At 41.6% G+C, this 27,396-nt stretch overlaps 1 protein-coding gene across 4 annotated transcripts in view; it reads left to right on the top strand.

The window, feature by feature from the left end:
* Positions 1-2,981: 2,981 nt before the first annotated feature.
* The window catches only part of sgpp2 (sphingosine-1-phosphate phosphatase 2), a 55,776-nt gene continuing 31,361 nt past the window's right edge, over positions 2,982-27,396 (top strand). For 3 of the 4 annotated variants that reach the window (XR_009446650.1, XM_048542775.2, XM_048542776.2), the window contains exons 1-2: positions 2,982-3,361; positions 15,628-15,783. Coding sequence is in view for 2 of the 4 variants with exons in the window: in XM_048542775.2 (XP_048398732.1) it covers positions 3,101-3,361; positions 15,628-15,783 (417 nt within the window). In the remaining 2 variants the exon portion in view is untranslated. Of the gene's footprint in view, positions 3,362-5,988; positions 7,700-15,627; positions 15,784-27,396 lie in introns of those variants that run through there. The other variant, XM_048542777.2, reaches the window with a different exon arrangement.

Genomic DNA, 27,396 nt, shown 5'->3' on the forward strand with positions numbered 1-27,396 from the left:
AATAGTCCATGCCTGTATTCTTTTTTCCAAAGTGCAAAACTTCACATTTACTCACATTGAATTTCATCAGCCATTTCCTGGACCACTCTCCTAAACTGTCTAAATCTTTCTGCAGCTTCCCCACCTCCTCAGTACTACCTGCCTGTCCACCTATCTTCGTATCATTGGCAAACTTCACCAGAATGTCCCCAGTCCCTTCATCCAGATCATTAATATATAAGGTGAACAGCTGTGGCCCCAATACTGAACACTGCAGGACATCACTTGTCACCGGTTGCCAAAGGCCCGGTCTTTGGTATTGGAGACCAAGAGACCATGGAATGAACAAAAAATGATGCTTGCCTTTGTCATTTTTAAAATTCCTAATTTATGTAATTAAATGGTGCTGCTTTATGGCAACTTATACACCTTTTATGGTATATTCACAGATACAAATAACAATAAATTTCTATTTATTTCTACCTATCTTCTTCTGAAACCATGTTAGCTGATAATGTTAACAATTCACCCTCCTCAGGTATTGTCTATGCTCCTTCAAATCTCATCTCCTTCCTCATCCCTCTGTAACCACACCACTGTTTGACTTTTTCCATTTCTGCAAACTCCTGCCAAATTTCCAACCTCTTTTTCTCCTTTTCGAATTCCTTGAATATATTCCCAAATCCATTTCTATTGTTCCAGGTATTGTATGTTTAAATCCCTTCACTCAAGTTACCAGACCTAGCACTGTACCAAAATGGCTCTTATTAAAATCATACTGTAACATGCTAAACTATCCTTGATCTGTTTGGAGCCTCTGGGAGGATTCACCATGATTGTGCTACATCAGACTGCACTCACTTGGTTTCATTCTTCTTCATCCAATCATACCTAGGAAATCACCTACAATGGTTTCTGTTCCATTCCCGTACAATGACCTCTGGTATTCTCCAGTGATCTATCCTTAGCCCTTGTGCTTCTCATTGACACACTGTCCTTTGGGGATGTCATTCAAAAACATACGCAACTCCAACTCACCATCATCTCATTAGTCCCACAAGTATTCCAAGTCATTGGATAGCTTGTTGATGTTCAGTTTTAGATGAGCAGCGATTTCTTCCAACTAAATATTCAGAAAGCCAAAGCCATTGCTTTGGGTTCCAGCCAAAAACTCAATTTCCTTATCAACAAGACCACTATTTCCACCACTGCAACAAGAACATTGCCTCAATCGTAAAAAGGATTGTTCCAAATCCTTTTATAGCCTTGCCCCTCCCCATCACTGTAATCAATTCCAACTCAATAACACTGTGAAATTTCTACAGACCTCTATTGCTGGCATTTTCTGCGTAGCAATTTTTCACTGCCATCCCATTGCTCAGGCCTTCACCTATGGAATTCCCTTCTTTAATCTCTCTGCTCTATTTCTGTTTATGATGCTTCTTTACATATATTAAATGGAGTGAGAGAAATTTTGATACTCTCACTGGACTAGCCATCCAGGAACCAAGCCTGATGTTTTGCGGACAAAGATCCAAATAGCAGCACAGCAATTGGCGTATTTTTAATTCAATGAGTAAACTGACATTGAAACCTATTCTCGACCATGGTGGCCATGACAACTTTGGTTCACTTAATGTTTGTTCACAGAAGGAAATTCTCCATCCTTAGCGGGTCTGGCCTACATATGACTCCAGACTTACGATCATGCAAGTGATTTTTACTTGCCCTTAGAAAAGGTGTGATAAATCACTTCGATCAAGAATACTTAAGGATGTGGAATTTGGGATGTCTGCACCCTGGTGGTAGAATGCCAAACTAGCTTATTATTAACCCACAACACCCGGAGTTCCTGAGCTGCCAAGAAAGTAGTGCTGGCTTAGGATTTAGACAGGACTTGTATGACTCTCCCATGGCTCTTAAAGGAATTTTGTCTTCCAGTATCTTTGATCTCATGAGAGACTTTACAATGACTGGTTAAGGGCCTGTGCACACGTGAATCATGTCAGGCCTCCCACACAGAAGCCACGTGGTGACCCCATCAGTTCCCAGTCAGGAAAGAGATGGGTTTGTCTGTGTGTGTGTGTGTGTGTGTCTGTATGTGTGATGAGGACATTTGAAGCAGGACCTAAGTCGCAGCCAAAATCTCCTTACGTGGCTCAGTATCAAATTTTGTTTGGGAGGACTTGGAACATGTTGCTGGATTAAATTGTAAGTATTTTCTTTCTTTTCGTGGGTAATTCTACCCATAGTGGGAAGATTTCTTCTGATTCCTAGCAAAAGCATAAAGCAATACAGTTTGAATTCTTTTACATTTTGCCAGAAGAATGCAGACACAGGTAACCTTCCTCCCTTGTTTATATATTAACATATGGTAACAAAGGAAACTGTATGAAACATCTTTATTTTCAGATACATTGCACCTCATGTTTATTATATACACACGCACTCATGGTGGAGACATTTAAATTTGTCTCAGGGTTGAAAATGAAGTATTGGCACCAAGCACCATGATAGCTAATAAGAGATGACAAGCTCCCTGGTGAACAACATGTTTTGAACTGGATTGCTCTTGTGCTAATACAATTTCAACTGAAGTAGTCTTCAGTTTTATTATCCGGCAGGTCACAAGGGAATTGCAGAGAATAGCACAGGAACAGATCGTTTTGCTTGTGGTTATGTGCCACATCTCGTCCTTTTAACACAACTCTCTATTCCTTTCTTATTCATGTCCTTAGCTGGATTCCCTTAAAAAAACTATGCTATTTTAACTCAACCCCTTAATGAAGTAACAGGTTCTACATTCAGGAGAGATACATCTCACATATACATTCATCGTCTATCCACCGCAAACTGCCTGAAAGCAGATAAAATTATACTGCCTAGTCAGCGCAGACAGTCTAAATCGCTGCCTGAGCCTGCTGGCGCTAGGACTGCAGTTGATCCAATTGGAAGACACTTGTTACTTCCTCGTTTAAAAATAACCTGTTGTGTCAGACTCCCAGGTGCAGCGCAGCGCGTGTGAGGTGAAAGCTACCTTCCGAGTTTCGGATCAACATTTATCGACTGATCTCCCAGACCTTACGTTGGAGAATTTTCTGACAAAAACAAAATAAAAACGATGAAGACTTCCTTCCTCCAGATCCTACAGGATCCTCACCTAGTCGCCAGATTTCAGAGATGCTGTGGTTTGTTTCTGCGAGTTGAAGAACGCCTTTCCGGCAGCTGCAGCAACTCTCACGGCAACACAGCTGGGAGCCAGGGACCCGTGGAAAAAGCTGGTGTCATCAGGACCGGTGAATGTACGAATGGTAACCAGAGATACAAGATCAATGGGTCACATCAATACCCTCATGGACGGGGAAACGAGGACAATCATGGGGTGAGCGGATGTGTAGTGATGGTGAAAAATGCGCCAAACCGGGTGATTGCAATCATTTCACTTTCTTTTCTTCATTTCTGCTGCGCTCCTTTAATAAGTTTTGTATAAGTCTCCCTCCTCCAACTCTGTCTTGCCGTTTTAAAATATTCGCTCTGGACTTTGCACCATAAGTACTGTTTAACTAGAAGGCGTTCCATTGCGTTGATAGGAGATTGGGACATTCTTAAGCCGGTAGAACTGCTCTTTCCAGTTAGCCAGTTTATTAGCAGAGGAAGTAAAGCTACCATATGGGAGGAGTCGAATAAAACAAATGAGGTGACTGTTAATGGCGAGGTAAACATCTACAGTACAATCTACCGCGGGGCAAATCTGATCTCCAGGTTATTCACACTGGGCGCCGCCACTAAAGGTAAATAGCCAATTGATAAGTTATTTACTACAAATGTTAAGGAGTTCAGATAAAAATGTAGGTTTATGGAATACAAGAAGGTCTGTATTTGCTCAGGGTTATATTGTTGATACACGATAGTGCAACATGGGGTTAGATTGCCGGGCCATTGACTATCAACGTGCGTTAAACCTAGATCAAGAGCCCATTCGACTGAGCTTGTCCGTACTCCCTCAAAGCGAGAACATATTAGCCAGCGCCGATCCTCTTCTTTCTCTGAAGCCCCGGTTTTTGTTTTCACCGTTGAGAAGCTTAAAAGTCCCTTTCAAAAGCCGCAGTTAAATTTGTCTCCAAAAACATTTTATAGTTAAAAACTGAAAGAACTGCGGATGCTGTGAATCAGGAGCAAAAACAAAGTTGCTGGAAAGCTCAGCAGGCCTGGCAGCATCTTTGAAGGAAAAAAAAGTTAACGTTTCAGGACCGGTGACCCTTCCTCAGAGGTTCTGCTGTACTTTGCAGTGTCTAAATGCTTTACGATTTTGTATCAAATCTCCTCTCAACCTTCTTCAATGAGAACACCCCCAGCTTCTCCACACAATTGAAAAAGATTGAACTTATTTGAAATCTGAAATCAATCCAAGCTGACATCCGCAGACAATAAGAAAGGAATTTTGCATCGGGGCAATGGTTTCCTTTGGGAAAAAAATGAATGGAATGGAGCTTATTAAGTGATTCAGTGAAATTGAAATAGCATCACAATCAAATGATTTTTTTGGTAGACTAAATGAGTATTGTTTATGTATTTTTCAGTAAACAGCTAGAACTACAGGCTCCAAAATACTTTATAGTAATTACAATCCTCTTCAGCCAATAAAATGCTATGTTAATTTACAGATAAGGCAACAACCCGATGATTATCAGACCACTGTAGTGCATATTAGTCCATAATTATATTGGCAAGCTGTGAAAATGTGGTCAACTTTACTGAAAAAATCATACAGACCAAAGACCCTGCCGGGGTCTCAAAGCTTAATTCAATGCCTTGGTGAGGACAGATGGAAGGATCAGAGAATAGGTGCAAATGGAATAGGATACTGGAAATAGCCCATTCTCTGCCAAGCACCCAAACCCTCCCAGAATGTTTAGGACTAAAATCTTTCTATCTATTATTTACTTATTTATTAACCTATATATTATGTAGAAATAATTTCAGCCAGGAAGAGGATTGGGTCTAAAGTTTGCACATAATCGGTTCAATTAATATGCTATTGCACAACAAATTCTACTTTGTTATTCTACATAAGGTCTCAAAATATATATTAAAAAGTTCCAGAGGCAACGTTGATCTGAACAAGAGCATGTCAGTAGTTGGGCACATGGTAATTAAAACAACAGCAACACCCTGTATTTATATTGTGCCTTCAGCAAAATAAAACCTCCAAATATGCTTCACGGGAGTTTTATGAAGCAATATTTGACACCGAGCCACATCAGGCAGTACCCAGATAGATGGCGAATATCTTGATAGGTTTTAAATGATGTCTTAAAGGAGAAGAGTAATGTGGAGACTCATGGGAAGAGAATTCCAGAACCTGGGGCTTGGCAGCTGTAGACACTCCCACCAAGGGTTGAGCAATTTAAACTGAAGATGGGTATGAGGTCAGAATTAGAGGAGTATAGATATCTAAGGATGATAAAACTGTGAGATATTACAGAGATGAAAGGAACAAAGCCATGGAACAAATTGGATATATATCTTTTAAGTGGGTGCAGTGGTAACGTCACTGCATGAGTAATAATTAATTCTCTGGGGAAATGGTTCAAAATCCACTGCAGCTAATGAAATTAAAATTAATAAATCTGAGATTAAAAGATGGTTTACACCTTTGTTGATTTTCATAAAAAACCCAACTGGTTCAGTAATGCCATGAGGAATGAAATCTGCTGTCATTACCTGAATATGCCCTACATATCACTCCAGACCCACAGCAATGTGGCTGACTCTCAGATGCCCTCTGCAATGGCTTAGCATGCCATTCAGTTATATTACACTTACACAGTCTGGATGAAACTGCATTAACCTGAAAACAACAAGTAGTAAGGTAACCAAGAAGATAGAAAATCCTACTGACCTTATTTTCTTCAATCTATCTACCACAGATGCATCTGTCCATGACATTGTTAATAGGAGGGAGCAGCGCACAGTCCTTGTGTAGATGAAGTCCCATCTTCACATTGAGGATAGCCTCCATCGTGTTGGGAAGCACAATTTCTGACAGACCTTGAAGTGTTCTAGAAACTGAAAACGGGGCATCTGTGAAGTGCACTGCACTCAGCCACATTAGCCACAGCAGAATTGTATTCAACCACAATCTGTAACCTCACAGCCCTGTATACCCCTCAATCTATCATTACTATCAAACCAGGGAATTTAATCTGGTTCAATGAAAACTGCAGGAGGACATGCAAGAATCAACCTGGGTGTCAACCTAGTGAAGCTACAACACAAGACTACATGCATGCCAACAGCGGAAACTGCATGAGATAGACTGAACTAAACAACTCAACACCAACAGGTCAGATCTAACCTTTTGAGTCCTACTACACCTAACAATAAATGGTGGTGAAAAATTAAACTACCGACAGAGGATAAGGCTCCACAAATAACTCATACTTAAGACGGGGAACCCAGAACATCAGTGCAAAAGAAATTTGCCAGCATCTTCTGTCATAAGTGCCAAGTGGATAATCCGTCTCACACTCTTCTTGTGGTCCCCAGCATCATAGATGCCACTTCTCAACAAACTCAACTCATTTTATGTGATACAAAGAAATGGCTAAATGTACTGGATACTACACAGGCCCTGACACCATCCTAGAATTGTTTTGAAGTTGTCCACTTTAGAATAAGCTGGCTGTTCAATGCAGCCACAACACTGGTATTGACCCAACAATATAAATAATTTCCATGTATAGCATACACAAAAAGCAGGACAACCCCACCGAGCTAACATTGCCCAATCAGTCTACTCTCAATCATCAACAAATTAATGGAAGGGATCATCAAATGTGCTATTCTGTGGCACTTAATCACCTATAACCTGTGTACTGACAGTCAGTTGTGTCCCCCTTCCCAAAGTCACCATGGTACCATTATTCACTTGGTTCAAACATGGACAAGAGTTGAATTCCAGAGGTAGTTGAGGGTAATTGCTTCTTGTGTCAAGGTAACATTTCACCATCTCCAACAAGAAAGAATCTAACCATCACCCCTTGCTAAAACTCTCACTACCGTCATCCTGGGCGATCACTATTGAACAGAAATCAAATCAGATCAGCGACATTGACTGTTTGGAAGCTAAGAGTTCAAGGGGAATAACTTACCTCCTGTGGCTGTGGATAGACCACCCTGCATTAACCAAACAAGTGGTAAGGAAACCAAGAATACAGAAAATCCAAATTGACCATATCTCTTCAATCTATCTGTCACAGATCCATCTGTTTATGACAGTGTTGTAATGGGCTATCTACATGGAACAAGTCAGGACTGTAATACAGATGTCTAAATGAGTGCAGCTTCAACAGTTTTTAAGAAACCATACACCATCAAGTAACCCTCTTGCTTGGCTCCTCATCCATCACTTCATTATTCACTCTTGGAACACAAACACAAAGAGGAAGCAATGTGTACCATCTACAAGATGCAATGCAGCAACTCGCCAAAGCTCTTGCAATGGCACTTTATAAACACTCAACCTCTAACACCTAGAAGGACAGAGATGGGTGATGCATGGGAGTGCCACCACATGAACGTTCCCCTCTAAGAAACACCATCCTGATTTGGACCTTTATCACCATTTCATTATTGTCATTGGGCCATGATTCTGGAACTCCGACTCTAACATCACTGTGACAGATCTACCCACGATAGACTGCAGCATTTCAAAAAGGTAGCTATGTACCATTTTCTCAAGGGCAATAATGAATGGGCAATAAATTCTTACAATGCTTACATAATGTGAGCAAAGTTTTTTAAAAATCAAAATTGACTAGCATCCAATATAAATCAGGGATGATGTGTGAATGGAGCTTGGTATTAGTAAGGATATAGATAGCCGAGTTTTTATTAACTTCATGTTTACGTTGGAAACATCAAGTTTAGAAGTAACAAAGGCATGATTGAGGATTTCAACAGCAAATAGATTTTATTTTTTATTTATTCACATGATGTGGGCACCACTGGCTGCCCAAAGAGCAGGTAAGAATCAACTCATTTCTGAGGTTTTGGAGTTAGATGTAGGCCAGACTACATAAGGATGTGATTTCCTTCCCTAAAAGCCAATAGTGAACCAGATGGGTTTTTAATGATAATTGTTTCATGGAGATTATTAGACAGACTCTTAATTCCAGATTATTACTGAATCCAGCATCTGTGTGGCGGGATTCAAACCTGGGTTCCAAAAACATTACCTGCGTCTCTGGCTTAATATTCTTGTGACAAGAACACTAGACTACTGCCTTCCCTAGACTGAGGCAGAGTTAGGTGGTGTTACAAAGGTGAAACTAGGTGGCCGGTGACGGTAAAGTTTTGTGGTCCAAAAGTCAAGCATAAAACAAGGTTGTAAGCAATTTACTCAGGCTCAGACTTTTACCAGGGAGAAGGATGGAGTCAGTGAGTAGGGAATTAATTTTATGCAATCCCTTCAGTCTTTCCAATATTTAATTGGAGGAAGTTCCTGTTCATTTAGTAATGGATGTTTAACAATCAGTTTGAAAATCTAGAATCTGATTTGACATTGTAAGATTTCTTTGTAAGAGGTTCATAGAATCACTCCAGTGCAGAAAGAGGCCAGTCAGCACCAAGCCTCCAAACAACATCCCAGCTGGAAACCCACCCTATCAAACATAACCCTGCATTTACCACAACTAATCCACCTAGCCTGCACATCTTTGGACTTTGGGTGCAAACCAGAGCTCCTGGCAGAGGCTCAGGTGGATACAGGGAGGATGTACAAATGCCACAAAGACATTCAGCCGAGGCTGGAATCAAACCCAGGTCCCCAGCACTGTGAGGTAGCAGTGCTAACCACTGAGCCACCATGTCACCCTTTAGTGAAGTCCTGAGTGATATTCTACTGAAGGGCACTGATGAAACTCTGATGTCCAAGTTACTCTAAAACGGGGAATATTGAATCTAGTACTTCCAGATATTTAGTCATGTTATTCCTCCATTAAATTCCTGATTCTTCACACTGTTTACTTCAACAAAAGGGTTAGAAAGGACTTGGTCTGTAACTTGAATATAAATTCAATACAAAATTGTCTAGAAGGTAAAAGACAGAGGGTGCTGGTGGAGGATTGCTTTTCAGACCGGAGACCTGTCACCAGTGGTGTGCCACATGGATCAGTCCTGGGTCCATTGCTTTTTGTCATTTGTATAAATGATTTGGATGTGAATATAGGAGCTACAGTTAGTTGACACCAAAATTGGAGATACAGTGGACTGTGAAAAAGGTTAGCTCCGAGTACAAAGCGACCTTGATCAGATGGGCTGATGGGCCAAGGAGTAGCAGATGAAGTTTAATCTAGTTAGATGTGAGGTGCTACATTCCAGTAGGGCAAATCAGGGCAGGATGTATTCACTTAATGGTAAGGACCTGGGAGTGCTGCCAAACAAAGAAACCTCAGAGTACTGCTTCATAGTTTTTGAAAGTGGAGTCATGGTTTGACAGGGTAGTGCAGAAGGCCGTTATTGGTCGCTGCATTGAGGATAGGAGTTAGGAGGTCATGTTGAGGCTGTACAGGACATTGTTTAGCTCACTTTTGAAATACTGCATTCAATTTTGGTCTCCCTGCTATGGGAAAGATGTTGTGAAACTTGAAAGGGTTCAGAAAAGATTTACTGACATGTTGCCAGGGTTGGAGGATTTGAGCTACAGGGAGCAGCTAAATAGACTGGGGCTGTTTTTCCTGGAGCATCAAAGGCTTCAGTGTGACCATAAAGAAGTTTATAAAATCATGATTGGCATGGATAGGATGAATACTCAAGGCTTTTTCCCCAGATAGGGGGTAATTTTGAGATGAGTGGGAAAAATTTTAAAAGGGACCTAAGGGGCAGTTTTCTCATGCAGAGGGTGGTGCATGTATGGAATGAACTGCCAAAGGAAGTGGTGGAGGCTGGTACAGTTACAACATGTAGTGTCCCTACAGTGTGGAAACAGGCCCTTCAGCCCAACAAGCTCACACTGACCCTCAGAGCATCCCACCCAGACACTTCACCCTACCGTTTCCTTGTAAGCCACCTAATCTACACATCCCAGAACACTATGGGCAATTTTACACGGCCAATCCACCTAGCCTGAATATCTTTGGACTGTGGGAGGGAACTGGATCACCTGGTGGAAACCAATGCAGACATGGGGAGTTCGTGTATACTCCACACAGACAATCACCTGGGGGTGGGATTGAACCCAAGGCCCTAGCACTAGGAGGCAGCAGCACTAACCACTGACCCACCGTGCTACCCTTAAAAAGGCATCTGGATGGGTATATGATTAGGAAGGGACACACGCCAACTGCTGGCAATTGGGACTAGATTAATTTAGGATATTTGTCAGCATGGATGAGTTGGACAGCAGGCTTTGTTTCTGTGTGGTATATCTCTATGAATCTTTGACTCTAAATGACTGGCAGGCAATTCAAGTTAGTCACACAGAACAGACAAGAGAATGACACTAAATCATAATGCTAATTTGGAAAGCTAACACAGACACAATGGATCAGATGGCCTTCTTCAGCATTATATCAATTTGGTGATTCTGTGATTCATTCCACTCCTCAACTCTTCTGCATAAAGGTGGATGACAAGAAGTCTAGTGTAATTCAACACCTTCTGATGTCCCAGATAAAATTTGAAACATTCCACATGTGATTCACAGTCAAGTTCACTGATTCAATTTTGAGAAGAACATAGACAGAATGATGGAAGGCTATCACCAAAATAACCATATAACCAAAACAAATCTGAGTGATTTAGTCACCACGGATCAGCCATTCTAAAATTAGACATACAATCTTTTATCGAGCATTCTCGTTCAATGGTACAATAAGTACAAAAACAAAGTTGCTGGAAAAGCTCAGCAGGTCTGGCAGCATCTGTGAAGGAAAAAACAGAGTTAACGTTTCGTGTCCGGTGACCCTTCCTCAGAACAATAAGTACACTAGCCCAGTGGTGCGTCAATATATTAAGTAAAAGCTCACATGTTAAAAGATGTGAGAATACTTTTGGTAAATATAGACACGGCATCTCTCCACCGCATCTCGCCCATTACTCACAACTGCAAAAAGAAAAGAGCTTAGATCTATGGAGCATTTTTCATGTCCCAAACCACTACACAACTAAGAAGTTACTTTTAAAGTTCTGAAGAAGGGCTGCTGGACTCAAAACATTAAATCTGTTTTCACTTCACAGGTGATGCTAGACCTACTGAGTTTCCCTAGCAATTTCTATTTTTGTTAATTACTTTAACACATAAGCAAATCCAGCAATGAATTTGGTACTGCAAGGTTCTAAAAAATGAATGAGGCAAATGACCAGAACACCTGTTTAATTGGTGTTGTCTGATACAAGAATGTAAGGAGAACTCGGGCTATAGGATATTTTACTCTTTGCTACAGCGGACAAATGGGCCCGTCCATTTACCATCTCATTCAAAAGATGACTCTTCCAACAATGCAGCCTTCCCTTTTTTGTCAAGTTGGAGGAGAGTTTGAAATTCTGATCTTCTGACTGAGAAGGAAGAGTGTTTGAACTGAACTGAGGCTGGCATTCTAGAGTAAGGTCTACCGCTCATGATAAGAGGACACTTTTTATTTGTAAAGGATTACAAATAATTTAAGGCTGAGTTATCACATTTCCTAGGCACAGGAAGATCATTGGGTAAGAAGCACACAAAGGTTATTACCATAATCAAACAAACAGTTCCCCATTTGATCTGCAAGCCTATTGTATACATATACATGTTCAGGGTTCAAACACTCATTAAAATTGTTGAAATAATGTATGTCCATGGGTTATATAAATATGCTTGCTTTAGCTGCTAAACCTCCCCTGTCTGTGTCACAATAGTAACTTGTGCTTTGACTTCACAAAATGATTTACTTCACACATTAGAGGAAGTTCTCTTACTTATTAGAGACGTCTAATATTATGTGTGCTTAAGGAGATAATGCCTGAAACTCCTATAAAGCAAGTACAAAGTTTGTAAATAGACTCAAATAGTGCCTCTTCTGCACAAGCTAAACATTGCAAGATAAAATAGGCATAACTTGCTGGAAGTATTCATATTTGTGAGGAGTAAAGCACATTAATGCCTTTACCACAACCGTTATATTTAAATAAATTATGGTCCTCAGCCCAAGTTATAACAATAGGGGAGAAATTCTGCTTCTGCTTTGCATCTTTAACAATATTAATCGAGACAATATCATTCTTTCCATTTGTGCGTGGGCACGTAAAGCTTTGATAAAATCAGAGAGATTGGATATTTTATATGTTAAAATTGAACTGTGCAAGCAAAGTAGATTAGAACATTGGATAAGATGCAGTTTTCACATAAAGATTTGTGCTGGACCAACTACTGTTCACACATTAAATAAATGATATGCACTCCAAAACTGGAAGTACAAATTTGCAGCACTATGGGGAATAGGCAAGAAATGACAATAGGTGATTGCTCCTGCAGACAGCATGTAAGTAAGCCTGCTTCTATGCTGTAACTGTTTATGATCCCATAGTAAGATCTGAAAATCATGCAATTTGAGGAGTACAGATACAATTAATACTAAAGAAGACTGTGTCAAAATTACATAAGTCATTAATAAGCTTGTAGAATTAACAAATGAACATCAATATGGCTAATGAGGTACAGAGTAGTAGAAAGTACGATTAGACCACCTTATCTTTGTGGAACGAAAGGAACAGAAAGATTTAGGAATACATATACACATTAATATATGATACAGCTTAATATTATCAATAATAAAGGCAAACTCATGGTTTTAAGTTTTAGATATGTATAATTGAAAAATGGAATTTATGTGAAACTTGCACAGAATTATGGTGAGACTAAACTTCAAGTTGTAGGAAGTGTTTTGGTCTTCCTATTATATGAAGGATTTAGAGCACTAGAGAAAGCACACATCAAAAATTATGAAAGATAGTAGGAACTGCCAATGCTGGAGAATCTGAGATAACAAGGTGCAGAGCTGAATGAACATAGCAGGCCAAGCAACATCAGAGGAGCAGGAAATCCAACAGACCTGAAACTTTCAGGTCTAGACCCTTCTTTAGAAGTGGGGGAGAGGAAGGGGATTCTGAAATAAATAGGGAGAAAGAGGGAGGCGGATGGAAGATGGATAAAGGAGAAGAAAGGAGGAGAGGAGACAGACAGGTCAAGGAGGCGGGGTTGGAGCCAGTAAAGGTGAGTTAGGCAGGGGATTGGTCAGTCCAGGGAGGACCAACAGGTCAAGGAGGCCCGATCAGGCTAGTAGGGAGGAAATGGTGGTGGGGCTTGAGGTCAGAGGGGTGGATAGGTGGGAGGGCAGGTTAGAGAGGCAGATACGAGCTGGGCCGGTTTTGGGATGTGGTCCGGGGAGGGGAGGGGAGATTTTGAGGCTTGTGAAGTCCACATTGATACCATTGGGCTTTAGGGTTCCCAAGCGGAATATGAGTTGCTGTTCCTGCAACCTTTGGGTGGCATCGCTGTGGCACTGCGGGAGGCCCAGGATGGACATGTTGATCAAGGAGTGGGAGGGGGCATTGAAATGTTCCTGACTGTGAGGTGCAGTTGTTTGTTGTGAACTGATCATAGATGTTCCACAAAACGGCCCCCAAGCCTCCATTTGGTTTTCCCGATGTAGAGGAGGCCACTTCGTGGGCTGAAGGGCCTGTTCTGTGCTGTACTGTTCTATGTTCTATGTTCTATGTTCTATGTTCTATGTTCTATGTTCTACAACAGGAACAGTGGATCAGTATATGACATTAGCAGATATGCAGGTGAAAATCTGCTTGCTTTGGAAGGCCTTCTTATGGCCTGGGATGGGGGTGAGGGGGGATGTGTAGGGGTAGGTTCACTTCCTGCGGTTGCAGGGAAAAGTGCTGGGGGTGGTGGGGCTGTAGGGAGTGTGGAGTGAACAAGGGAGTCACAGAGACAGTGGTCCCTCCGGAAAGCAGATAAGGGTGGGGAGGGAGAAATGTCTTTGGTAGTGGGATCGGATTGCAACTAGCGGAAGTTCACCTAGACTATCTCCAATACTTCTCTCTCCTTCCTGGACCTCTCGATTTCTATCTCCAGCAGCTGCCTGGAACACCGATAGCCATTTCAAGCCTACCGACTCCCACAGCTACCTAGAATATACCTCCTCCCACCCACCTTCCTGCAAAAAGGCCATTCCCCATTCCCTATTCCTTTGCCTCCACCACATCTGCTCCTGAGATGAGGCATTCCACTCCCGGACATCCCAGATGTCCTCATTTTTCAAGGACCGCTAATTTACCTCCACAGTGGTCAAAAACGCTTTTGGCCGTGTCTCTCGCATTTCCCGCAACTCGTCCCTCACACCCCCTCCCCGCAATAACCACCAAAACAGAATCCCCCTCGTCCTCATGTACTACCCCACCAACCTCTGGATCCAACGCATCTTTCTCAGACACTTCCACCATCTGTAATCCAATCCTGCTACCAAAGACACTTTGACCTCATTAACCTCCTCTCCTCTTATCTTCTCCTTAATCCATCTCCTATCCGCCTCCCCCTTTCTCCCTATTTATTTCAGAATCCTCTTCCTCGCCTGAATTTCTGAAGAAGGATCTAGACCCAAATGTTAGCTTTCCTGCTCCTTTGATTATGCTTGGCTTGCTGTGTTCATACAGCTCTACACCTTGTTATCTCACAACAATTATGAGATGTTACCAGGACTGTGAGATTACACCTCTCATAAAGGATTGAACAGACTGGGGCTCTAATCTTTAGGAAAGAGAAAACTAAGAGGTGACATGATAGGCACTTTCAATTTTAAATTATGAATGTTTTGAGAGGGTTGGTGTAGAGATAGAGTTTTCACTTGCTTAGCAGACCAGACCTGGGGCTCCACGTGTAAGACAGTCACTGATCTGTTCTATTGATAGGGAATTCAAGGCAATTTCTTTGCCCAGAGGTTAGATAAAATATGGAGCACACATTGGCAAGTCATAGTTGAGAAAATGACCATGGATATATTTAAGGAGAAGCTAAATAAATATAAAAGGAAGAAAGGGGCACAAGATGTATTGACAGTATAAGTTGATAAAGAATGGGTGAGGCTGGATTGGAGTATAACCAATGGCATGGGCCTGTTGGGCCAAATGATCTGTTTTTATGCTGGCAGTACCATATACCATGTAATATGCCCAAACAATGTAGGAGCAGAAGTCGGTCATTCAAACTATTTGGCCTGCTTTGCCGTCAAATGGGATCATGGCTGATCTGATAATCCTCTTCTCCACCTTTCTGCTTTTTCCCCATAACTCTTGATTCACTTACTGATTAAAATCTGTCTATCTCATCCTTGAATATACTTAAAGATCTAACACTCCAGGGTAAAGAATTCCACGGATTCACTGGCCTCTGGGAGAAAAAAATCCTCCTCTTCTCTATCTTAAATATGTGACCCCTTATATTGAGGTTTTGCCCTCTGCTCCTAAATCAAAATACTGTTACTTGTTTGCATAAATTTGGGGATAAGGGGGTTGGTGCTTTGAATGTCAAATCTGGAAAAATTCAACCAGCTCAAAAAGGAAATGAAGATCAAGAATTCACGTAGTTTTATATTTCTGCAGGAGAAGCCAGGATACGTGGTGAAGAACTATTTTTTCTACTACTTGTTCCGATTTGCTGCTGCACTGGGCCAGGAGATATTTTACATCACATTCCTTCCATTTACCTATTGGAATTTTGATCCATTTGTTTCGAGGAGGCTGGTTGGCGTGTGGGCTGTAAGTGCATCTTTTAAATTTATTTTAATTTAACCATCAGAGACAAAACATTGCAATTCAAGAACTCTTAGCCCAACAGTAGGTATTTGGATTGTTGGTTTTAGATTATAACATTGCTGTTTTTTAGAGATGATGTTGTTACTGTGTATATGAAGCTACTTCAGTTTCACATAGAGTGCACTGTACATGCCTGGCCAGAAATGAGTGATGTAATTAGCACTAACTTACAGAGACGTCTATCTTTAGCCCCTACATTTTCTCTTGTGCATGATTTCTGGGTGGGCACTTCATTTTCACAGGGAGTCAAGATTAAAAGTAGCCTTCAAATGAAGCATAGTTAGTACAATAAATGCAAATTATACCTAGCATGCATAGGTAATTCACTTCCAATTTTAAAATCATAGATTCTGTCCTGCTTATCTAATAGTTTAGTTTTCTGCTATTAGTCAGTCTCATGTGGTATTACATATGGGGGGTTAACACAAAATTTCATGGGAGAGATGAGCATTGTCAAAGTTGCTTTTCATATGTTAATTTGTCTCCCAATGACAAGACATGGTATCTGAAAAGAAGCACACATATCTGATGGGAAGTGTTTGCTTCATCATCTTGATGAAGAAATTTGCTTACACATATAATGCCTGCTGGTAAAAAGAAGAGAACACAAATTAGATGTCAATCTGGATACTAGGCAGGTGCTTTGGCCATTTGGAATAGGAGATAATTCACTATTAGCTTGTGATGAACAGGTTAAATTACTTTTAATATTTCTACGCCCCTCGCACTCTTCTGATTTCATGCTTCCTTTGCCACCCACCCACACCCAACCCCAACACACGCACAGCAGCCCTTGCTCCTTTCCCAGGACCACCATGTAGTACTCAATTCAAACTCTGTTGGTTGAAAATCTTCTCCAGGCTTAAGGCCAATTTGCAAGATACCTCTGGGCCGTTTGTCTGGATGACCAGTTCAGTGCGATTCTCCTGCTATTTTTAAACTTCATTTTTACATGGGGAAACACATTACCTCTTTCAATTGGCACCTGCTATTGATAGACTAATGATAACACTGTCACTGCCAGGTACTCAATGTATAGAGATCACAGCTCCAAATATATAGCCATCAACATGTGGAAAATGGAATACAAAAGATAAAACCTGAACAAGGTAAGATTTAACCCCACTTAAACATCTGGAACTGAGCTTATGTTTAAATGTAAAATTCATCAAAAGAGTGGCCCTTCTAAACCAAGTGGTGTGCATCTTGACTCTGAGTGAATGTGACTTGATAAGCCTGCACAAATTACCTTGTAGCACTCTGCACGGAATTAGTATACTGCCTTGAGGTCAATAAAATCTTTTAACTTATATTGTTAAAATATTTGGACAGGTGTGCTGACACCAGTCTTTGATCTCCACAAGTGAAATGATAGCTTCAGTGGAGAACTACACAACTGATTTTTTTTAAAAAAGCCCACTCCAGTAGTTTTACTGAAGCCTGCCATAGTATGCCTAGAATGGAAATATACCTGTTCTTTCTTCAAGTTGTCATAAAGTACTATTGGTAAGCTTCCTTACCATGAATTTGCAGGCTGAAAGTCAAAAGGACATGCTATTTGACATATTGTTTGCCTTTGATTCCAAATTGGACACATACCTAATGATTGTTTAACGATTCCTAAACCATAGGGAATAAACAAGAAATGGGAAAAATAGGACTTTTTTTCATGTTTGATTTTACTTTGTATACAACTCAGAAAGTGAATTACAGTGCTTTATCTGACTTAGTGTCTGTCAAACCAGAGTATGCATTCTCCCTTGGCATTTTAAATATGTTGAGCACTTGAACTCGCCACAAGGAATCAGTTTCAAGTTCAAATGCAGAGCCTCACGTGTGAACATTTACAATGTCTATTTTTCCCGTTTGTTCTCAGAACCAGGTGAACTCATGTCAGAAATATATGGGACTTGTACTCAAGTAACAAGGATGGTTTAATCAGTAGATCTTTTGTTTTATTATCTTTGTTTAATACCTTTCAAAATTTCTGAGGCTGGATTCAATTAATTGTACGGTTGGAAGTTCTGTAAACTAGTACTCAATATCAATATAATATCAAACCAATCATAGAAATCTAATGTATTACTCCCATTGCATGGAAATGTGTGCACAATATTTCCTGGCAATTAGAATTATCTGTAATAAATATGGTACTTTAAAGTTTTACAGTAATAATCGCCACAGAAGTACTTCACTCTGCCTTCTTATTTGTTCAGAACACTCAATTCTGGGCATACATCCTAAAACCTTGTGACACAGCCCTAATGATGACCATAATGTCACTTCTTAAATAACATTTAGGAAGTAACTTGGTGCTGCACAAAAATGTCTGAAAATGGTACAACCTGATTTTTGCGAGGTGGTTCTATCTCCATTTGGAAGGAAGGATAGATGAGTTCAATATTATTTAAATAGAGAAAGACTGTAGAAAACTACAGAACAGCGGGATTTGGGTGTCCTCATCCATGAATCACAAAAACTAGTATTCAAGTTCTGTGGGTAATAGGGAAATGGAATTTTGACCTTTATTTCAGAGGGAATGGAGTATAAAAGTAGACAGGTTTTGCTCAAACTATACAAAGGATTATTCAAACTACAGCTCACATACTGTGAACAGTTTTGGGCCCCTATCTAAGGCAAGATATACTGGCATTGGAAACTGTCCAAATAAGATTCACTAGGCCAATACCAGATATGAAGGGACAGTCTTTGAGGAAAGGTTCAGTAGATTGAGCCTGTACTCTTGAATTACAGTAGAATGAAAGGCAACCTTATTGGAATATACAAGATTCTTAGGCAACATGACAGGGTTGGTGTGGAAAGGTTGTTTCACCTTGTGGGAAAGCCCAGTAGATAAGGGCATAATTGCAAAATAAGGCATTGCACATTTCAAACAGAAATGAGGAAGAATTTCTTCTCTCTGAGAGTAGTTAGTCTTAAATATAGATATAATATTTGCTGTGTTTCTACATCTTTTTAAGTAATTCATTAAAGTGAATGTGCTACTGTCCCTGCTATCTATGAGAAGAATGAGAATCAAGAGTTAAATATTGCTGTAACTACCCTTAGTTCCACTCTTAACTAACATTGTAACCATTGAATTTCCATTCAACACACACCCATACATTTTTGGACTACCCTAATGCTCTGTACATGACCTGTCCTCTCATTCATTGCTGTGCTGCTCTTGGTAACATTATCCACAAATGTGGAGTCAGTTTCTATGTAGCCTCAATATCACCTCTCCATGATTTCCCTCTGCTCCTCCACAAACTCTGTGTTCATCTGACATTTAGTTTTGGATGAATTCTTATTTCCGTCAGTCAAAATTTAGAAAGGTCAAAAACATTGTTTTCAGACACTAACACCAACACACACAAAAAAAAATGCACACTGAGAATGTTGTCACTAATTCCATCTTCCTCCTCAAGCAAGGCTGATCATCACCTCCAAACTTGACTATTAGCATTTCATCCCAGTGAGCAAAAAATTCTAAACAGCTGTAATGCACTCATGCACCAATTTTTCAATTGTTTTCCTCTAATCCTAATTAGTTCCTCTAATCAGCCGTACTCCTCATGAATTTGTATCGTACCTTTGGTTTTCCCTCAATATCTTTTATGTAATATTAAACACAAAACTGCCTACTAATATTCTATTTGTGGTTTTACTAATGGTTTGTTGCACCTTAACATTTATAATCTGTACAAGGCGCCACAAAATTGATTTGTGTCAGAAGTGAACTCATACACCTTAGGCCAATGAGTGGACAATAAATAAAGCTCATTTAAATGCAGGACCCGAACATCTTAGAATTCCATATACAACCTACCGTTTCTGGCTGATTCCCTTGTCTGTGAGAAGTTGCTGAGCTGGCTGGGTCATCATGTTTTAATGCTTAGAAGTCATTTTTTTTTCCACACACTGGAAAGTTCCTTGAAATAACATTGTTAACACATTGAAAAAAATCATGGAATTGCAAATATATGCATTTTTTTTCTTTCTTATTTTTGTCTTTGTATGAATAATCTATTGAAGAGATGTTACAATATCAGACAAAAAACAAGCTACATATCATTTAACAGTTATACTGAAGTTAAACTACCTGCTATTAGAATGTTAATTAAATTTAAAAAGCATTTAATGAAAATATTCAAACAAATTGTGATGAAAATATGATTATGTCTGTGTTGAATCTCAAGCCTTACTTTCTGTTACAAGAAATAATATGCAAGGAACTAAAGCTCAGGGTAACAGAGAATATTTTGCAACAGCATCAATGCAGAGACAAAGAACATTGACAGCAGTATATTGAGAAGGCATGATGTGACGGGAATCTTAATAGAGTTTAGTTGTTTAGTCAGAGATATCACAGTCAATCACTTATTTCCTTGTCACTGTCCAGAAAACATAAAGCCATTGTTCTACCAGCCTGCTTTCTCATTAGAGAGACATGATTGGTGGATCCTCATCTCTGCCACATCTGTTTTGATGATGCTAACTTTGACAAGGGGGACGCCAAAATGTCCACTTTCTTCTTCAACTAAGGGTGCCCCAGCCCTGTGATTGATAGGGCCCTCAGCTGCGTCTGACCCACCTCCCGCACTTCAGTCCTCACCCCCTCTCCTCCCTCCCACAACAGTGATAGGGTCCACCTTGTCCTCATCTACCATCCCATCAGTATCCACATCCATAAGATCATTAGCCACCATTCCCACCACTTGAAGCGCGATACTACCACCAGCCACATATTCCCCTCCCGTACCATGTCAGCCTTTCACAAGGACCATTCAATCCAGGACACCTTGATCCACTCCACCTTCACTCTCCCAACATCCCTCCACATCACCATTGTACCTTCCCGTGCAACTGCAGAAGGCGTAATACCTCCTGTTTACTTCCTCCCTCCTCAGTATCCAAGGTTCCAAACACATGTTTCAGATGAAGTAGTGCTTTGCCTGCACTCATTCTAGTCTACTGTATTTTCTGCTCACAGCGTGGTCTCGTCTATATTGGGGAAACAAAGTGCAGTCTGGCAACATCCATGTTCTGTCCACAAAAAAGGCCCTGACCTTCCAGGCGCCCGCCACTTCAATATAGCACCCTGTTCCTGGGCCAACATCTCTGTCTCAGGCTTGCTGAAGTGCTCCAGTGAAGTTCAGCGCAAGCTGCCAGGACAGCATCTCATTTTCTGATTGGGAATTCTCCAGCCTTCTGGACCTAATATTGAGTTCAATCATTTTAGAGCTTGTGCACCTTCTCCCTTGAACTTGCTGTCACCCCATACCCCAGCCAGGCCTTGTCATCACATGGGCTGCATCACACAGCTACTGTCAGCTACTAATAGCCTCCATTAGAAGCTATTTATTCTCCCAGGCTGTCCTTTACCGCTTCTCCAACTGTTTTTTTCCCCCTGTTTGGGCTCTATCTCTACCTATCATTTACTCCTGACCCCTCCCATCACAACGTCTTCTGCATGAAAACCAACATTTCCTAGTTACCATTAACTCTGAAGAAGGGTTACTGCGCACGAAACATTAACTCTGATTTCTGCCCACATTTGCAGCCAGAGCTGCTGAGTTTTTCCAACAATTTCCATTTTTGTTCACGATTGATGGTGGATTAACCTGAGGATCACTATGCCTCAGGCAAGGGGAGATGCTGAGACATAGGCCCTTTATCATAACCTCAGTCAATATGGGAATTGAACGCATATTAATACTGGTAATCCATTCAAAAAGAGCAGAGTGATGCAGATTTCTGGGAATCAGAGAGACTCTCACACACATATCGTAGGTTTTCTCTGGTATACTTCAGAGAAACTTTTATCTTTCTTTTAAATCCTTAAAGAAGTCAGTGATAGTAGGAACTGCAGATGCTGGAGAATCTGAAATATACCAGATGTAGAACTGGATGAATACAGCAGGCCAAGCAGCATCAGAGGAGCAGGAAGGCTGAAGCTTCGGGCCTAGACCCTTCTTCAGAAAAGAAGTCAGTATCAGCTTTGCAGCCAGCAATTGAAGAGCTCTGTGTAGTTACGTTTGTGTCAGCATATCTAGGTAAGATTGACTTCTCTTATATATAGAGATAAAGGGCAGAATCTTCCCAGTCACTGGACGACATGAATAATGGTGAGAAAGTTGGCAGAATACAGCACAAATAAAAGGGTGAGGTTCATGTTGTCAAGAAGGAATGTCTGGTTATGGCTCTTAAAATTTCAATTGCAGAATGAAAATATCGCTAGTAAGAAACAAGTCTGTATTCGCAGTATTGACTCTAGATTACTAGGGGCCGGCACAGTGGCTCAGTGGTTAGCACTGCTGCCTCACAGTGTCAGCAACCTGGGTTCAATTCCACCCTCTGTATGGAGTTTGCACATTCTCCCTGCGTGGGTTTCCTCTGGGTGCTCCAGTTTCCTCCCACAGTCCAAAGTTGTGCAAGCTAGGTGGATTGGCTGTGTTATATTGCCCATAGTGTTCAGGGATGAGTAGATTAGGTGGATTATAGGGGTATAGGTCTTGGTGGGATGCACAGTGTGGACTTGTTGGGCCAAAGGGCCTGTTTCGATGCTGTAGGGATTCTATATAAAAAAATTATGAGCTAATCTCCCCTTATTTATATGCAGATTGCTATTCACCCAAGTATCAGTTGCAAATTAGATGGCACCAGTCCCAATTTGAAAGTCAGTGAGAATCTGCATGGCTGCATATCACTGATGTCTTCTCCAGGCCTCCATGTTTGCTAGCACTCTGTAACATCTCAGGATGTGGTCCATGGACAACAGCAACCTGCATCATTCCATTCATAGAAGTCAGTATCAGCAAAGCACATCAGCAAAGTCTCATCACATCATCATGGCATATCTCCGACCTACTCGTAATTCAGATCAGCATTTCCATACTGCACTTTAGAGCTCACCGACGCCTTACATTTGCACTCCTGCTGCCAAATCAATTTACATAGACAGACAGGCATTTATTACATGTCTCATAATAGGATACATTGCATTGCTCCTTAGCTTGCTTTCTTAATGCTCTCTCACTTTCCACTTACTTGGATGTTTCAGAATCAGTGCTTTACCTTGCCTTGTCACACAGATAGAAGGCCCGGTAGCTTGTTGTGCATATCAGCACTGAATAGTCAAGCGTGAACATGTTGCTGTATGGCACTATGCTATATCAATGCCACACCTAGAGCATGTGCCAGCAGTTTATGTTCTTCAATCAAATGACCATGTTTGAAAATCTAAAGTGGATCGTCCTTGATTGTGTCAAGAAGGACACTGGCAGCCAGAGGGCCAGTCTATCCTCAGTCAGAATACATGGTAAGGTCTCCCAAGTGAATACATAGAAAGTTCATAGAGGAGGAATAGCTCATTGTTTGGGGGCATGGGGTGAGTGACAGCATTGAGAAAAAAACGCTGCATGCAGTAGCAAGATTATGAGCCTTGATGGGATGTAGACGATGGCCTAATGCTATTATTATCGCAAGACTACTAATCCAGAAACCCAGCTGATGTTCTGGGACCGGGGTTCGAATACCACCATGGCAGATGGTGGAATTGGAATTCAAAAAAAAAGTCTGGAATTAAGAATCTACTGATCACCATGAAATCATTGCCAATTGTCAGAAACCCATCTGGTTCACTAATATCCTTCAGGGGACGTAATCTGCCACCCTCGCCTGGTCTGGCCTACTGACTCCAGACCCACAGCAATGTGGTTGACTGTGAACTGCCCTCTGAAATGGCCTAGCAGGCCACTCAGTTGTACCAATTGCTACAAAGACTCAAAGAAATGAAACTGGACCGATCACCCGGCATCGACCTAGGCACTGGAAAAGACAATGGCAGAAACAGCTCTGTCAACCCTGCAAAGTCCTCTTCGCTAACATCTGGGGGATAGTGCAAAAATTGGGAGAGCTGTCTCACAGACTAGCCAAGCAACAGCCTGACATAGTCATGTTCATGGAATCATACCTTACAAACAATGTCCAGACACCACCAGCACCACTCCTGGATGCGGCCTGCCTCACCGGCAGGACAGACCCAGCAGAGGGGATAGCACAGTGGGGTACAGTGGGGAGGGAGTTGCTCTAGGAGTCCTCAACATTGACTCCAGACCCCATGAAGTCTCATGTTAAACATGAGCAAGGAAACCTCTTGTTGATTATCACATATCATCCTCCCTCAGCTGATGAATCAGTATTCCTCAATGTTGAACAACACTTGGAGGAATCACTAAGGATGGCAAGGGCACAAAATGTACTCTGGGTGGGGGATTTCAATGTTCACCACCAACAGTGGCTCAGCAGCAGTACGACTGTTCGAGCGGGTTGGATCCTAAAGGACATAGCTGCTAGATTGAGTCTGCGGCAGGTGGTGAGGGAACCAACAAGAGGGAAAAACATACTTGACCTCATCCTTACCAATCTGCCAGCTGCAGTTGCATCTGTCCATGACCGTAACGCTAAGAGTGACTATCTCACAGTCCTTGCGGAGACGAAGTCCCTCCTTCACATTGAGAACAACCTCCATCATGTTGTGTGGCACTCTCACTGTGCTAAATGGGACAGACTTTGCCCAGATCTAGCAACTCAAGACTGGGTATCCATGAGGCACTGTGGGCCATTAACAGCAACCGAATTGTACTCCAATACAACCTGTAACCTCATGGCCCAACATATGCCCCGCCAATCATTACCATCAAGCCCTGGTTCAATGAAGAGTACAGGAGGGCATGCTAGGATCAGCACCAGGCATACCTGAAGATGAGGTATCAACCTGGTGAAGGCACCAACAGGACTACTTGAATGCCAAACAACAAAAACAGCAAGTGATAGACAGAGCTAAGTGATCCCACAACCAATGGATCAGATCTAAGCTCTGCAGACCTGCTACACCCAATTGTGAATGCTCGTGGACAATTAAACAACTCACTGGAGGAGGAGACTCCAGAAACAGCAGTCTTCAGCCAATTCGATTCACTCCATGTGATATCACGAAATGTTTGGAGACACTGGATACTGAAAAGGCTACCGGCCCTGACAACATTCTGGCAATAGTACTGAAGATCTGTGCTCCAAAACTTGCCACTCCCTCAGCCAATCTATTCCAGTACAGTTACAACACTGGTATCTACCCCACAATGTGGAAAATTGCCCAAATATGTCCTGTATATAAAAAGGAGGACAAATCCAACCTGACCAATAACCGCCCCATCAGTCTCCTCTCGAGCATCAGTAAAGTGATGGAAGTTGCCATCAACAACACTATCAAGCAGCACCTGCTCAGGAATAACCTGCTCAGTGACACCCAGTTTGGGTTCCACCAGAGCCACTCAGCTCCTGACTTCATTACAGCCTTAGTTGAAACATGGACAAAAGAGCTAAATTTCAGAGGTGAGGTGAGAGTGACAGCCCTTGATATCAAGGCTGCATTGACTGAGTGTGGCATCAAGGAGCCCTGACAAAACTGAAATCAATGGGTATTGGGGGCAAACGGTCTGGTGGTTGGAGTCATACCTGACACATAGGAAGATTGTCATGGTTGTGGGAGGTCAATCATCTCAGCTCCAGGACATCTCGGCTGGAGCTCCTCAGGCTAGTGTCCTAGGCCCAACCATCTTCAGCCTCTTCATCAACGATCTTCTCTCCATCATAAGATCAGAGGTGGGGATGTACACAAACGATTGCACAATGTTCAGCACTATTTGTGACTCCTCAGACACTGAAGCTGTCCGTGAACAAATGCAACAAGATCTGGACAATATCCAGGCTTGGGCTGACCATGGGCAGTGACATTCGCGCCACACAAATGTCAGGCTATGACCATCACCAGTAAGAGACAATATAACTAAGCCCCTTGACATTCAATGTTGTTACGATCATTGAATCCCCCACTATCAACATCCTGGGGGTTATCATTAACCAGAAACTCAACTGGACTCACCACATTAACAAAGTGGCTACAAGAGCAGGACAAAAGCTGGGAACACTGCGGTGAAGTAACTCATCTCCTGACTCCTCAAAGCCTGTCCACCATCTACAAGGCACAAGTCAGGATTGTGATGGAATACTCCCCACTTGCTGGATGAGTGCAGCCCCAACAACACTCAAGAAGCTCGACACTATCCAGGACAAAGCAGCCCACTTGATTGGCACCACATCTACAAGTATACACTCCCTCCACCACCAGTAACAGCAGTGTGTACTATCTACAAGATGCACTGTAGAAATTCACCACAGATCTTCAGACAGCACCTTCCAAACCCTTGGCCACTTCCATCTGGAAGGACAAGGGCAGCAGATATATGGGAACACTACCACCTCCAAGTTCCTTTCCAAGTCACTCACCATCCTGACTTGGAAATCTATCGTTGTTCATTCACTGTCACTGGGTCAAAATCGTAGAATTCACTCCCTAGTGGTATTGTAGGTCAACCCACAGCAGCAAGAATGCAGCAGTTCAAGAAGGCAGCTCACCACCACATTCTCAAGGACAACTAGGAATGGGCAAGAAATGTTGGGCAGCCAGCGACACCCACATCCCACAAAATGAATAGGAAAAAAAAAGTGTGGGCGCAGCATTGAAGTGTGACACAGAGGAAGGAAGATGGAAGCACTTACCCTTGTGAAACACAAAAGGTCATTAACATTCTTGTGGCATTGATGTGCATTGCTGTGGATCCTGGGCTCAGCACTGACATAGATAACTACTTCAGACCAGAATGTCAGTGTGGTAAATGGTGTGCAGCTGGAGTATAAATATGTCTCTTGTGGCCTGAACACTGTAAGATCCCAGCATCAGTAAAACACTTCTGTCACTGCTGACCAAAAGACTGTTTGAACACAACGTTATAGAATAGAGACAGTACACAATCATTGAGATGACCAGCAGAGAATCATGTGAGAAAAGCCACCAGCATTTGCAGAGGGAAGTCCTCCATGAAACTCTGCAAGCATTGACACTTAAGCAAAGACATCGGAATTTTCCGTCAGAAGTGTTATTTAGTACTTGTTATTTTTCATATTGAGGAAGATAATGAAATGTATGATGTATTGTTAAAGAGAATACACTGTTCATTCACCTGTCTTCAGTAAAGGAAACCATTTGTTGTTTCAAAGCCCGAATGCCCAATAAAAGAATGTGTTCAGTCTGCTTTCTAGAGGAAACAAAACGTTTCAGTAGCTGATGCACAGAGATATATGATTCTGGCTCTCACTAGCATTTGGCTAGATATTGGATAAGGTCAGGTGCACAGTAGATTGTAGAGAATGAGGGCCACTTATGATGGAGTTGGTGCATCTGAGCATGAAAAAAGTCTCGTGCAAAATAAAAACAAATGCAACTGCCATTTACACTTAGTTCTAATGCAAGTTTTGTGGCAGTTAGTACTATTTTACATCTGGAAACTTTACTTGTCAAATGCCTGATTGAAAGATAAACCTCAGCTTCAATGTTTAAATGAACCATTTCACTCATGATTTTTAATCAGTAGATATTCCAGTAGCAGAGGCCAGTGAGACCTTGAATTTACATGAATTAGCTCTGCAATC

The sequence above is a fragment of the Stegostoma tigrinum genome, chromosome 14 (genome assembly GCF_030684315.1).
Source record: "Stegostoma tigrinum isolate sSteTig4 chromosome 14, sSteTig4.hap1, whole genome shotgun sequence".
NCBI classification, from domain to species: domain Eukaryota; kingdom Metazoa; phylum Chordata; class Chondrichthyes; order Orectolobiformes; family Stegostomatidae; genus Stegostoma; species Stegostoma tigrinum.